Source organism: Aspergillus homomorphus, assembly GCF_003184865.1.
Source record: "Aspergillus homomorphus CBS 101889 unplaced genomic scaffold BO97scaffold_56, whole genome shotgun sequence".
Classification (NCBI taxonomy): domain Eukaryota; kingdom Fungi; phylum Ascomycota; class Eurotiomycetes; order Eurotiales; family Aspergillaceae; genus Aspergillus; species Aspergillus homomorphus.
The window spans coordinates 73367-87358 of NW_020291942.1; the positions used below are offsets into that span (position 1 = coordinate 73367).

Below are 13992 nucleotides of genomic sequence, written 5' to 3' on the forward strand. Positions count from 1 at the left end.
AAGGAACAGGTTTGATGCCAGGCACGCACCCCGGCACACCGCCCGGCTTATCGGGCTTATCAGTGGCGGGGGGTGAGTCTTTTTTTTTTCCACCCTTGCTTCTGACCGTGGGTTTGTGAAGTGGTGTGATCCGTCAATGTGCTCTGCCTGCGTGAGGACCGGGGTTTGCTGCGGTGTAGGAAATTTTCTTTCGAGCTGTGGGGACGAGGATTTGTGATTGATCATCTTTGCAGCTGGCTGGCTTGGCTGGGATTGCTGATAAAGGGCGCAGGCGCCCGTGGTGTCTTGTCTCTGCACTTTTTATTCTTTCTTTCTTTCTTTCTTTATTTGAATAGAGATTGCTTTCATCCTACTCCTTTCCTGCTAGAATTACTGTTTCTCCTTTCCCTCTTCCTTCTGTGTAGTACACAGGATTACTCCCTCAAAATGCCCTCCCTCCGCTCCCTAGCCACAACCCTCACCCTGCTGTCCACAACAACAGCAACAAACACAAGAGCAATGAACCGCGCCGTAACAGCAGCCACCACCCTCCAAACCTTCTACAACCCGTCCACAGGCCTGTGGAACACATGCGGCTGGTGGAACGGCGCGAACTGCCTCACGACTCTCGCCGACCTCGCCGCCCTCAACGAAAACGTCAATGCCACCGCCCCAGGCGTGCTGGAGAACACCTTCCGCGTCGCAACAAACAGTAACCCGTTCCCTGCGCGCAGCATCGACGCCGACTACACGGCTGCCAACGGCACCGCCTACCTGATCCCGGGCCAGCCGACGGGCGCCGCGAACGCGTCGCTGTGGCTGGATGGGAGCTACGACGATGATATGTGGTGGGGGTTGGCGTGGGTGGCGGCTTATGATTTGACGGGGGAGCCGGATTATCTGGATTTGGCCGAGGGGGTGTTTTTCCGTTTGGTAGGTTTTTTTTTTTTCCTTTTCTTGATTCCGGGGGTATATCCCAGGGGACCATTACCCCCGCGGACGCTATCCCGGCGGTGGACACTTAGCGCGAAGCTAAAGCTGACAATTGCATAGAGTCGCGCATGGCCCTCTCGGTGCGGCAACGGTGGCCTCGACTCGGACTACACGCACGTCTACGTGGGGGCCGTCTCCAACGAGCTCTTCCTGCAGCTCGGGGCAGCACTGGCCAACCGGGCCTCCCACAAAGACTACTACCTCGACTGGGCGACGCGGCAGTGGCGCTGGTTCGCCGATAGCGGGCTCATCAACGCCAACCACACCATCAACGACGGGCTGACGGACGCGTGCACCAACAACGGCATGACGCTGTGGTCGTACAACCAGGGCATCGTGCTCGGCGGGCTGGTCGAGCTGCACCGCGCCACGGGGCAAGCAGCTGCTAACTCGACGTACCTTGCGGCTGCGTCGCGGATTGCGCATGGTGCGATCGCGGCCTTGGCCGATGAGGAGGGCGTGATCCATGAGTCGTGTGAGCCGGATGCGTGCGATGATAATCAGACGCAGTTCAAGGGGATCTTTATCCGGAATTTGAAGGTTTTGCAGGGGATCGCGCCCAATGAGACCTTCGCGAGGGTTATCAATGCTTCCGCTGAGAGTCTGTGGGAGAATGATCGCACTCCTGCTAATGGGTTTGGGCTTGATTGGTCTGGTCCGGTTGTCAGTGTCAAGGTTAATGCTTCTACGCAGAGCTCTGCGTTGGATGCGCTTGTTGCTGCTATTTGGTAGATTTTCGGGTTAGTTTGATAGATTAGACTAGACTAGACTAGACTAGATTTGTATATATGCATACTTAGATTTGGCATTGAAGCATCATACAGGAGCTCTCTGTATACCCTCCTCAACTTCTAATACTAATGCTCCGATAGTCTAATGACCAGCGTGGGAGGGCATATATTCCAGGTATAGCTTGGGCGTATTTGGATCAGATTAGTGGGGAGCTGAGGTGGAGAGGTGATAACGAGCTTCAAATAATGACGACCTCGTGCTGACGCCAGCGCAGTCTTAGGGCTGAGCCGGGCCCGTGCGCTGCTGACTCCTTTGTCTCCGCGCGGGTGATGGGTTCAGCATGGAACAGAGCATCCTCGCTAGGTTCTATCGCTTGATCAGCTAATAGAACAGGAGGAGTTTCTTACAAGACTTTTTCTAACACAGTGATATATTGCCGCTGGTTGAATGCACCACGGGTTAGGTATGCAGACTGCGGACTCCACTGCTTCGTCACAAGTACAGTCTTCGAATAGCGATTGAAGCTATTGCGGCAATCTTTGAGCTTGTTATGAGTAGAACATAGTTTACAGATTGCCCCAAGTAAATACATACGACCACAGGGTGTGGAAAACAGGGCTTCCCGTCCGCTCAGCCGTACTTAAGCCACACGCCGGGAGGTTAGTAGTTGGGTGGGTGACCACCAGCGAATCCCTTCTGTTGTATGTTTTTTCTTGCTGCGTGCGAACCTTGGGTAGGGATTCCAGATGCTGTCCGTTGCGGTGTCAAAGTCACCGAGTCACTTTTGTTGGCACTCTATATCATTCAATTTGGTAGTTATTTCGCGGGAGACAGTCGCCACAAGAACCTTGATGGTAGGTCTTCTTGGCATGAATTATGCCGGGTTTTGAGCTTGAACACGATGCTGCTTGGTTCAATTAAATAACTGTTTGTATCTAAAGGTGGGGATGCAGTCCTATGTTGTATTTTTGCTGACTTTCCTATCCCGGATGCTGCTAACGTCAAACGAGTATCTCGCAGCGCCATCCACTGTACAATGCGTTATGCTCTTCTGCCAAGCTTATTCTCCGCAAAATCATCAATATTGGCACGGCGAGCGCCACAATAGTAGGAGCATGGTCAGCGGGGCTACAATATCTCCCTGGATGATGGACATCGAAGCATACGGACGTCATTTACGGAATACAGACCGGGGAGATCGATTCTCTCGACGATGGCGTGCTTATAGTCCTTCGTCCAATGACCGATGCATAGCTCCTTGCCACGCTAATACATGTTCTAGCCTGGTTTCTTTATCAAAATTATTCCGTGTTCGAGTAAGTAGCCATCTTCAGCACATCCGCGTGATTTGGTTCATTGTGTCAGTACTGGCACTTGACTTTTGTCAATCAGAGACCCTGGGCTATATGCACTGTTTGCAAATCGAGGTCCTCGTGTGGCAATCAACGTACAGCTCCTTCACGGCACATGCAGCATCGTTTGAACCGGGATTAATGCAGTTATCTACTCGAATCAGCATGGATCATCTATATCAGTACTCTGGTTGTCGGTAATTGACAAAAGTGAGTTATGCCCGAGACACCAATACAAACCCGGACCTCGACGTGGCTAGTAGCTTCGAGCAGAATAAAATGAACCTTCAGGGTAGTACTCCGCTACAGCGCTGTCAACCAAGAATAGAACCAGGAGGAGGATCTCCCCGGAAAACCCGAAAAATACATGCACACCCTTCTCTACCCTATGCTTACTTCAGTTCACTCTCTTCTCGTGCCGCGTGAGCTCAAGCAGTCTTTGTGTTTAGTATGAAATGTCATTGCAGGTGTCAAACACTAGACTCGCGGAAAGGATCGCCATGATACTCCCGAGGCGAATCCCCCTAAAAGGGATAGATGGTCCAGTCATTGAGGAGACAAAGCAGCATAACAGAGAAACAAGTATCCACTTTGCTTAGTTAGATTGAGGTTGGGTGCATCTAGCATTCATTCCTGAGATATGCAGATCATTCATAAACAAGCCAGAGCCACGAGGAACGATGACAGGAACGGAATTTGCTCCGAGCTCGCGCCTTACTTGAACTACCTATTCTGACAGTGTGGATTCAGGGGGGGACGCACGAGGCTGAGGTTGGTGGCAGCTTCTAACAACCAGGGCTGCCAGATCTTCTGCTTGGTCCCGCCGTATTGGACCTGAGAACGGGTACGGACATTAGGCGCATTCCTCGGTCCTTTTGTCAGTTAGTCAGTGTATATTTAGAGCGGAGGAAGCTCTGATTCTCTACAGCCGTAGAGTAATTAGGCCTCCACTAGACAGGAAGCCCTGACTGCCGCCGATCTCGGCAATATTTACTCCGGAGGAATCAATAGTGTATTATAAACTGTCCATGCCTTGCGGCAGATCGATGATATCACAACACAGCGTCATAGACACACCACTCGCGGAAGAGATCTGCATTCTTAAGGTTCAATCATGCAAATTACCTGTCCGAAAGGGCAGACACACACCGCCCTGGGGTTGATAAATAGCTGACTCCCTTCAGACTGGGAGATGGGCTCTTGATATTACTCGGAATCCTTCATCTATTCCCCTTGAATTGACGGTCTTCCTATTGGCTTCTGGTCAAGATGGTCAAATTATTTCTTCTCTTTACGGTGCTTGGCTCCTCGCTTCCGTTGATTGTCGCCCAGTCCGATAGTGCTGCGATCGGGGAGATGCCTAAGCTCGACTCTGAGATAGAGAAGCAGTGTTACTACAATATATTATGTAACATAACTGAGGAGGCTACGCCAGACATAAAGATAGCTTGGGAAGCGTTGCTTGCAAACGGGATCAAAATCGAGCCCGAACTGCTACAGTTCAGCTGCAAGGCTCTATTTCAATGCGTCGAAGAGACTGAGCAAGACAGGGGCACAATGAGTGAAATAGAAAGATTGAGGGAGTCGTTATCTGCCTTAGTACACGAAACCAACTGGGAGGAGAGGGAAGATATGTATAGGAAATTCTTCGAAGAATATGGTAACGCCGTCATCGAATCCCGGTGTCGTCGGGAGCATGAGATATGTGAAGCGGGCCTTGCTGCTGCTGAACAATTTGAGTACTGCGTACTGGGTTTGTTGCACTCACGACCAAGTATTTTACTTCATTGAGCTAACACTTGTGCTATAGGGAAGAAGGGCATGACGGAGTCCTCGACCTCTGCTTGAGTGTCACGCTCGGGAGATACCTGATGGCCAGCCCTGCGAGCCACGAATCCAACCCTCTATTTCACCATGTCGTCGAGAATGCAGTCGTCTAGGTCCCGGTATTGATGATATTCAGGTGATAGAGAGAATAGAGGAGTGAATCTTTAATAAACTCGGGCCATCGCAAAAGGGTGCAGGGCCAGTCTTCCTCAGTCACTCACGCTGAAATCGGTTAGGTACATTAGGCAGTCTCTATCGTATGCACCTGTCTTAAATCCTTGTCTCTTGAGTACTGATACATACGACCACAGGGTGTGGAGAACAGGGCTTCCCGTCCGCTCAGCCGTACTTAAGCCACACGCCGGGAGGTTAGTAGTTGGGTGGGTGACCACCAGCGAATCCCTTCTGTTGTATGTTTTTGCTTGCAGCCAGTTTTTGGACGTGTCTGCCCTAGTATCCAGAAAACAGAAACTCTCCCAGTTTTCTTGGATGGATACAAGCTTAGTGCGGGAAGGACGAGATGTTGTTGTCACTGTTTTTGTTCTACTGCCATCGGTGCAGTGCAATGCCGAATCCACGGGCATTGAAATCTGCATCTGTATCCGCGAGAAAGCCTTCAAGTTAGATGGCGAGCATCCTCAACACTCACCGCAGAATCCTCATCGCCCGCGACCTCCTTCCGCGTCAACCGCACAAGCGAAAGATCCTCATGTTGGCCACGGACCGACGCAGCAGGCTTGACCCGGCCACGGCCCCCAGCGCTCCCTCCAGACAGCCCCTGGACTTCGCTCCTCCGAGCCGACGAGGCAAATACCCTGGGCGAGATCTGGTTCAAGATCGGTCGCAGGCTTGGGATACTCGCCGCGACGATCCCCAGCGCCAGCTCCACCCCGGACCAAATCGAGACGTCCACGCTGTGCCAGCTCTGGTCGGAGCCCTGGTACAGCTTGACAATGTAGACCATGCGGACGATGCTGGCAATGCAGGCGCTGGCTGGGTGTGAGGAACGGTAGTAGACGGGAGGCAGGGCTGGACTCACAATGCGCCGAGGGAGAGGAGGCCCGTCAGAACGAGACGCTTTCTGCGACTCGCCTGGAGACCTGGAGCGGTGAAGTTAGACGGCTGTGGCAAGAGTGAAGGTAGGCAAAGACACACAAACCTAGAATGGTTTTCATTGGGAGCAGTAAAACCCAAATGTCCGTGGCCAGGTACAGGGCAGCTGTTGAGGACCAGAACGGGACCGAATCGAAGCACGAGTAGTGTCGGTATTTCTGGGGGTCGTAGACCGCATCGACCGGGGAGCACTGGAAGATGGTGGCCAGGAATATCGCAGTGGTCATGGATGTGATGAAGGCGATGGTACTGAGAGTGGTCCGGCGGATGTTCGGGAAGAGACGAAGGTACAGCAGGGAGATGGAGATCTTGATCAGGCCGCTGTCCAGAACATAGATGATATGGGTGATGAAACGAAGCTGGCTGCTACGTTAGTGATGCTGTGGTGCCGTGACGGCCAAGCCAGCAGGCTGCATCGTGGATCGTACATGGTGCATACCTTGGCCGCAGGATTGGCATCCTTCGCTTCCAAGTCCCACATGTGCTTTCCTGTGCCATATTGAACCCCTGCTGGAGTCAGCAATCATACAGACCACCCCCGTTGCTAAGCGGCATACCCAATCCTGCAACAACCACATTCAGAATAGCCAGGATCGTGGCAGCAACAATCATCCCATCGTCCAAGCCTGGTTTCTTCAAGATGAGTCCTCGCGATATGATCCGCAGAGCAACAAATATCGCGGCGATCGCTGTGAACGAAGTATTGATAATGACTAGTGATGGTCCTCGATTGTCGGCCTGAATTTCATCAGAAGGATGAACTTGGAAGCACACTGATCTGAAAGCGCACGTACCTCGCCGGGTCTCGGCGGAATAGAGCTGGCCATAATGGGCACAGCTTCAGGAGATCTCAGAGTGGAGAGATCCTATATCCACCTCGAGGGAGCATAGTAGGGATCACTAATATTTTATAATAATATGATGTGATCGCACACCAAGAAATATAAGGATTGCCTATTGGTAAGCGGCAAACTCAGGGGCAGTATCTGGCAGATCGTGCGTTAGTGCTGACAGGCTTTCATCTATACCCTGGACTCAGACTCGTCAACTTTCTGCCACAAATGAACGCGAGCGCATTATTTCCGAACTAGTAAATAGCCTTGGCAAGGGCTGTTATCAATCCATCGTACGATAGTGGGTATTGGAGTAACCAATTTCTCGGGGAACAAAGATTTCGGAAGTTGACGCAATGGCGCTGTGGGACTGTGGGCTGCGTCTTGTCCACTTCATTGGGAAATACTGCCCTCTTTGGCAAGCCCCCGTGTGTAGTTAATCTTAGTCTAACAGCTAGTATTGACGGAAGCTGTTAGTGTTGCGCACCCCGGTCATCTTAGCGTAAATAGGGCTCGCCAGCGGAACCCCGTCTGTCCCCGATATCGTTTTTATCGAGACTAATGAAAGGCTAGCTTACTCAAGTCGCGTTCAATATATTCAGCCCCTCGGTTTCCCTGTATATTAGATAATGCCCGGCATCCCAGCCATGAAACTCAGTGTCTCCGTTCGTCTCCCGCGCGCTGTCAAAATGCCATCAATCCTACAATCAGTTGTGCTGGGCCTGGCATCAACGAGTCTCGCCCATGGACACACCCATGCCACCGTGAACGCCGACTACATCGTCGACGTGCATTCCCACGTAATCCCTCCGATCTGGAAGGAAGCTCTGATCTCCGCCGGATACCCACTACAAAATGGCACGCTGTACGTGGACGATTTCCCCGTGCCAGACTGGACGCTGGAATCGCATCTCTCGACCATGCAAGCACGCGGCATCAACTTCTCGACCGTGAGCGTCACCGCTCCAGGCGTAGCCTTCCTCGCGCACGACTCGCACGCCGCGCACCGACTAGCCCGGACGATCAATCTGCAGATGCACAATTGGACCCAAACCCACCCGACCAAACTGGGCGCACTCTGCCTGCTGCCACTGCCGCACGTGAACGAGTCCCTTGCCGAACTCGAAGTATATCTCCCTGCCTCAGCATCCCAAGTCACCAATAGCGCTAGCTAACAGCCCATGGTCAGTTCTGCCTCGACACTCTCGACTTTCCCGGCGTAGGCCTGTACACCAACTTCAACGGCAGCATCTACCTGGGTGACGCGGTGCTAGACCCGGTCTTCGCGGCGTTGCACGCCCGCCGCGCCACCGCATTTGTGCATCCAGCGGCTCCGGCCTGCACCGCCGTCGCGCGCGGCTATCCCATGCCGCTGACCGAGTACCCGTTCGACACGGTGCGCGCGATGGAGAATCTGCTCCTGACGGGCCAGCGCGCGCGGTATCCGGATGTGAAACTCATCTTCGCGCATGGCGGCGGCGCGATGCCGTATCTCGCGCCGCGGATTGCGGGCCTCGCCTCCATGGAGTTTATGGGCGGGCTGAGCCTGGCGGACTCGTTGGCTCAGCTGGCCGGGTATTATTTCGAGACCGCGTCCGCCACGTCGGCCGTGCAGCTGGCGGCGATGAAGAGCTTCATCGGCGTGGATCGGGTCCTGACCGGCACGGATTGTATGTGTTTGTGTTTTTTTTTTTTTTTGCTGCTTTGTGTGTGATGTGTGTGGCTAACTGGACGGCGGACAGATCCGTACGTCCCCGGGAATCAGATCGCGGCCACGCTGCCGACGATCCAGAAGAATGGCGGTTTTAATGGCTCGGAAATGACACAGATTCATGCGAGAAATGCGTTGGGCTTGTTTCCGCGGGTCGCCGAGGTGCTTGGCTTTCTGTAGTATGGGTCTTTTTCATGTGACTGGCTTGGATGCCAAGGGGCACTAGATACTCGTCTACCGCAACGCAATCGGAAGCAGATGCACCTGGCATGCTCTGTCGACCCCGTCTCAATTCAAATATGGATTGATCCAGCAAAAAAACATACAACAGAAGGGATTCGCTGGTGGTCACCCACCCAACTACTAACCTCCCGGCGTGTGGCTTAAGTACGGCTGAGCGGACGGGAAGCCCTGTTTTCCACACCCTGTGGTCGTATGTGCTTGAATTTGTGCCAAGCTGGAATATGATCAGCAAACCTGGTCAATACCTGTTGCATTACATGGCAGACACTTGACTTGATCCCTGGTTTTCGTCATTCACGGCTCTGCTATGGCTCGTCATTTATAGAAGTAGACCGCAGCTGCGTATCTATCTATTCTGTTCTGCTTCTGCGTGATCATTCTTCCTAGAGGAGGATGAAAGTGCTCCTGACCTGGCTTGACTTGGGATTTTGTCTCGTGTATATATTTCCTCGCCGACTTTCATAGTTTCCGTACCTGGAAAACTTCAGTGCAACTGAAGCATCGCGTGTCACCTCACCCTTTGATCATGCGTTGACCAGGCTCCGGCCAGCACCAAGAGTGCAGTAGCATGTGGTCTGAAGGGGTCATTCTCTAGAATGCATGAGAATAATTGAATACTTGGGGCAATCCAGGCGGGAGTACGCCGTACCCCATCACGGAATCGTACACGGCGAACGCGGCGCACATATAGTGGAAGATTGCCGCTCTGGGTGACAGGCATACGCAAAGTTCGAGACAAGAAGGAAGAACTTGCGGGCAGTCGGAATAGAAGACATGAGAAGGAGAGTAGCGGAAGAGTAAGGCAAATATGCAACAAACCACCCACAATGTAGATTAGTAAAGGGACTCGCTATCAGGCCCATCACGGCCCTGGATTCAGATGATTGAGGATGCGAAGGAGAAACGTGAATCTCTGGTGTCTCATCTATATCTGGATTATAAGAAGTGGCCAGCGAAGTCGGTATGGTTTATTCTCGTGGAAAAAACTCACTACACACTGAACGGGGGGCAATAAAAGGAGTACTGCTCGATCAGAGTACATACCTTGCTCCCTGCTCTCTTGAGCCTTTTTAAAGCTCATGCAAGCAATTATGCAGGTTTAACAAGCGCGAGCGTAAGGCTGGTCCAGAAAAAGTACGCAAGTTCGAAGCAAATCCGAACAACCTCACTGTAAACTCCAGTGATGGCAAGACTGTAGCTCTCTGGGCCAACATTGGAAAGACAAGCATCGGACCCCGGCCCAGCCATGCACCTCAAAATCTTCCGGGCCTCAAGCAAACCCAACTACCCCACACCACAACCAAGCTACTATGCAGTATGCACAGCTTCCCCGCATTGTACAGTACTATAACTCAGCCAAGCCCCCGGCCCGACCACCACGAAACATTTACCCGTCACCACCTCACAATTACCCGACGACTCCCCATCAATGCATCCATCGGACCAAGTCCGCCCACCGCCCCGAACAATCAATAAATAACCCGAACGCATCCCGGTCCCAACCCACGAACTCACCCCAGACCGCACACGCACACGCACACACAAAATGTCCATGACCGTCGCAGATAGCAACCAGCCCCGCGAGGGGTTTCCGCGGCCGTTCCCGGAAACGCCCAGCAACGTGCTGCAGCAATTCCAGATGGACGGGAAAGTGGTGGTCGTGACGGGCGCGGCGGATGGGATTGGCTATGCGGTTGCTGAGGCTATGGCTGAGGCGAGGGGGCATGTCGCCTTATGGTATAACTCGTGAGTTGGTTTTATCTCTGTGGGTATGCGCGTGGTTCTCACTGTCTGAGGCAGGAATGATGTCGCTGTTGAGAAGGCGGAGGGTTTGGCTAAGTTGCATGGGGTTAAGGCGCTGGCGTATAAGGTTGATGGTTTGTTTGCGTGTTCTTGATTGTGGTGACTGAGGCTGACGCGGACGCGGTGCAGTGTCTGATCCCGAGAAGATCCAGGCGGCGCTTGGGGATGTGATTCGTGATTTTGGGAAGATTGATGTCTTTGTTGCGAATGCGGGTATGTTTCATCTCCAGTTGAATAGGGAGATGGCTAACGGTCCCAGGAATGGCGATCTCCAAGCCGATTCTCGAGCAGACGCTAGATGAGTATAGGAAGCAGATGTCGGTGAACGGTAAGTGCTCGCAAAAATGATGCAGCGGCCGCGCTAACCCTCACAGTGGACGGCGTCGTCTACTGCGCCAAGTCCGTCGGCGATATCTTCAAGCACCAAGGCTTCGGCAACCTGATCATCACCTCCAGCATGAGCGCCCACATCGTCAACGTGCCCGTCGACCAGCCCGTCTACAACGCCACCAAAGCCTTCGTCACCCACTTCGGCAAGTCGCTGGCCCGCGAGTGGCGGGACTTCGCGCGCGTCAACATCGTGTCGCCAGGCTTCTTCGATACCAAGATGGGCGCCGGCGCCGACACGCTGCAGGAGGCGTACCGCATGGCTGTGTTGGGCCGGCAGGGGCAGGTCAAGGAGATCAAGGGGCTGTATCTTTATCTAGCCAGCGATGCGTCCACGTATATGACGGGGAGTGATCTGTTGATTGATGGGGGATATGTGCTTCCCTAGCTACATTAAGCCCGAATGTAATCTGTCGCATGTCATGGAGTTCGATACACCATTAGTAGTTAATTCCATCAATTCGATTTGGGAGCTTTGTCCGGCCTGCAGATATCGGTCCATTTTCTGCTTCTGACCCCGAATCCCTCGAATTCTTGATTGAAAACGCAGACTGCAGCACTTCTGGGCCCGGGATTTCAACAACTTCAGTTGAATCAGGCGCTTCTGTATCCTGCATCTTTACGTTCTTGTAGCCTGTATATTGCGGAGATTGAGTATTGAAATCGGTAGCCTGCAAATAAAAAAAATAGTTATAATCTCCAAACAGGAGAAAGCTTCCTTACTTATTATAGCTGATGATGTTGATCGAATTATTCTTTGCTGCAGGCAGACCGGATATTTCGGAGATGTTATTCCAGGCTGCCGTGTAAGTGCATGCGTAGCACACGATAGGATCAGATAAGACAAGGATTTCTGATGGCCAGAATAGCAGCAAGCTCTAAACCAAATCAAAATGCATGGTAAGTGATGCGGGGGATTAAGCTATACCCTGCGCACAAGCGATTCCCCACCAGGAAAAGGAAAGGCCGATCACCCATGTTCGGCGAGTTCAACCCTTCGGTGACTTTCGGCGACTTGCCGAGAATATAACAAATGCTGGGTGGCCCAGGACATTCTGGCGAGCAGAAATTAGAAATTGCACGACTCGTGCACGTAAGAGCCTGTTGCCTAGAGCAGGTGTTTTAGCGGTGCTTGCGGACTTGTGCCTTAGCGCCGAAACGGGAATCGGCGCAGTAAAACCCCGAGCTGACTGTCTTAACTTCTTCACACCTCCATTCCACATTCACAAATGTCTCCCACCATGCGCGCCTGGGTATACACCCAATCCGGCCTGCCCTCGCAGACCCTCACGCAAACCACCGTCTCCGCTCCGACCGCATCCGACCTCGGCCCGCACGATGTCCTGGTGGAAGTGCACTACGTCTCGCTGAACGCCATTTGCACGGCGATGATGCGCGCCCTCCCCCCGCAGCCTTTTTCGCTCGGCTTGCCCTTCCGCTCGCGCTCCGCGATCCCGGAATTCGAGTTCGCCGGACGCATCCTGGCCACCGGCTCGCAGGTGCCCGCCGCCCGCCCTGAGCTGAGCCCGGACACACAAATCCTCGGCTGCGTCTCCGAGCAGCAAGTCTTCGGCTCAGGCAAGGGCGCGCTGGCAGAGCGGCTGGTCGTCCCCGCCTCACAAATCATCCCGCTCATCAGCCCCGAGCTAAAATCCTCAGACCCCGAAACAGCCCCAGAACCGCCCGTCTCCCTCCTCGAAGGCTCCGGTCTGACAGCCTGCGGCTGCACCGCCATACAGACCGTGGACGCCACGCGTCTGATTGCCGGCGACAAGCTGTTCGTGAACGGCGGTAGCACTAGCGTCGGCATGCTGACGCTGCAGGTCGCGCGCCACGTCCTCGGGCCCACCGGCACGATCGTCGCCTCGTGCTCCGCCGCCAACGCGCCGCTGCTGCGCTCTCTTGGTGCCGACGAGGTCGTCGACTATACCGCCCACGACCCCCTGCACGCGTACCTGCGCGCCCACCACGCGGCCCGCCCGTTCGACGCGATCGTCGACTGCGTTGGAGATCCCGAGATCTATGCCCACTGCGTGCCGTATCTGGCTGAGGGCAAGCCGTTCATTAATCTCGGGCAGATGAAGGCTACTCCTGGGTTCTGGGGGCAGATCGCCTGGGCGTGGACGCAGTTCGCCACGCGGTATTGGCCTGTTGTGCTTGGGGGTGTGCCGCGCGCGTACCAGTTCTATGGTGGGAAGCCCACGGTCGAGAGTATGCAGCGGATCATGCGGTTGGTCGAGAAGGGGGTCGTCAGGGTGGTGGTGGATTCGGTGTGGAGGATGGGCGAGGTCAGGAAGGTATGTTTCTTGTTGAGCTTTCTCGTCTTTTCTTTGGGGCCCGGAGGAATGGGTGATGGATGAGGCTAATTGTGATAGGCGTATGAGAGGATGGAGAGCAAGAGGGCCAAGGGGAAGATCGTTGTTAGTGTGCGGGAGTGAGGTATGAGGGGTGGTGTTGTGTTATTCTATTGGGTGCTGCGAAGCACTAGGTTTGACCAGGACGAGAAGAGGAACGATGAAACGTTGGGTCTGAAGGGGCTTCGAGCAATGAATAATCTCATATAAGCTGCGAATCAGGGCGGCAACGAATGAGGCCAACGGGGCAAAAGAGGCTATAATGTGGAGTGCGCTGCCTCCATCCCGCCACAGTATGAGCCTCGGCCCCTCGGCCAGTCATGCCAGCAAAGAGTGATCTGGGTGGTTAGAATCTCCTTGATTGTTCTGAGTGACAGCGAGAGGTTGAAAGTCACTCGCTGCTGTTCTATGCATTTCTATAGGCTAGGAAAGAGCTGCGGGTACAGATGTCAGGGAAACAAGTATCTTCTGACATGTTTGCTCTGGCTTGTGGCGATGTTCACGAAGGCTTTTCCTAATCCAATCCATAGCGCTTCACAGAAGCACCCGGTATAAAACACGTAGGAGACTGCCTGGCGAGCTGCAACAAGCTCTAAACATTAGTATCAAACGCTGCAAAGCATAAGACGAAGATCAGGGTCCGCGAGCAGACAAACTGTATCGTA

General features: G+C 53.5%; 6 protein-coding genes across 6 annotated transcripts; 5 read left to right on the forward strand and 1 right to left on the reverse strand.

The window, feature by feature from the left end:
* Positions 1–498: 498 nt before the first annotated feature.
* On the forward strand, positions 499–1704 carry BO97DRAFT_355266 (putative glycosyl hydrolase; the record flags this gene model as incomplete). The annotated part of the gene is made up of 2 exons (XM_025692132.1): positions 499–912; positions 1033–1704. 2 exons carry the CDS (start codon positions 499–501, stop codon positions 1702–1704), a joined length of 1086 nt encoding a protein of 361 aa, XP_025547075.1.
* A 2621-nt stretch (positions 1705–4325) lies between these two features.
* Positions 4326–4904, forward strand: BO97DRAFT_418141 (uncharacterized protein; the record flags this gene model as incomplete). The annotated part of the gene is made up of 2 exons (XM_025696509.1): positions 4326–4809; positions 4867–4904. 2 exons carry the CDS (start codon positions 4326–4328, stop codon positions 4902–4904), a joined length of 522 nt encoding a protein of 173 aa, XP_025547076.1.
* A 595-nt stretch (positions 4905–5499) lies between these two features.
* Positions 5500–6976, reverse strand: BO97DRAFT_462222 (uncharacterized protein; the record flags this gene model as incomplete). The annotated part of the gene is made up of 6 exons (XM_025699402.1): positions 6791–6976; positions 6554–6734; positions 6436–6503; positions 6043–6355; positions 5923–5983; positions 5500–5872 (listed from the first exon to the last, which is right to left on the reverse strand). The coding sequence occupies exons 1-6, from the start codon at positions 6821–6823 to the stop codon at positions 5500–5502; spliced, it is 1029 nt and encodes a 342-aa protein (XP_025547077.1). The 5' UTR covers positions 6824–6976.
* A 542-nt stretch (positions 6977–7518) lies between these two features.
* Positions 7519–8720, forward strand: BO97DRAFT_355248 (amidohydrolase family protein; the record flags this gene model as incomplete). Its single annotated transcript, XM_025692131.1, has 3 exons — positions 7519–7956; positions 8019–8499; positions 8572–8720. 3 exons carry the CDS (start codon positions 7519–7521, stop codon positions 8718–8720), a joined length of 1068 nt encoding a protein of 355 aa, XP_025547078.1.
* Positions 8721–10329: 1609 nt separating this feature from the next.
* BO97DRAFT_377561 (short chain dehydrogenase) lies at positions 10330–11670 on the forward strand (the record flags this gene model as incomplete). The annotated part of the gene is made up of 5 exons (XM_025693066.1): positions 10330–10529; positions 10584–10660; positions 10716–10799; positions 10846–10914; positions 10961–11670. The coding sequence occupies 5 exons, from the start codon at positions 10330–10332 to the stop codon at positions 11359–11361; spliced, it is 831 nt and encodes a 276-aa protein (XP_025547079.1). The 3' UTR covers positions 11362–11670.
* Positions 11671–12213: 543 nt separating this feature from the next.
* On the forward strand, positions 12214–13815 carry BO97DRAFT_473347 (NAD(P)-dependent alcohol dehydrogenase; the record flags this gene model as incomplete). Its single annotated transcript, XM_025700224.1, has 2 exons — positions 12214–13270; positions 13349–13815. Coding segments are annotated over 2 exons (1120 nt in total), but the record flags the coding sequence as incomplete, so codon positions are not given.
* Positions 13816–13992: the final 177 nt, after the last annotated feature.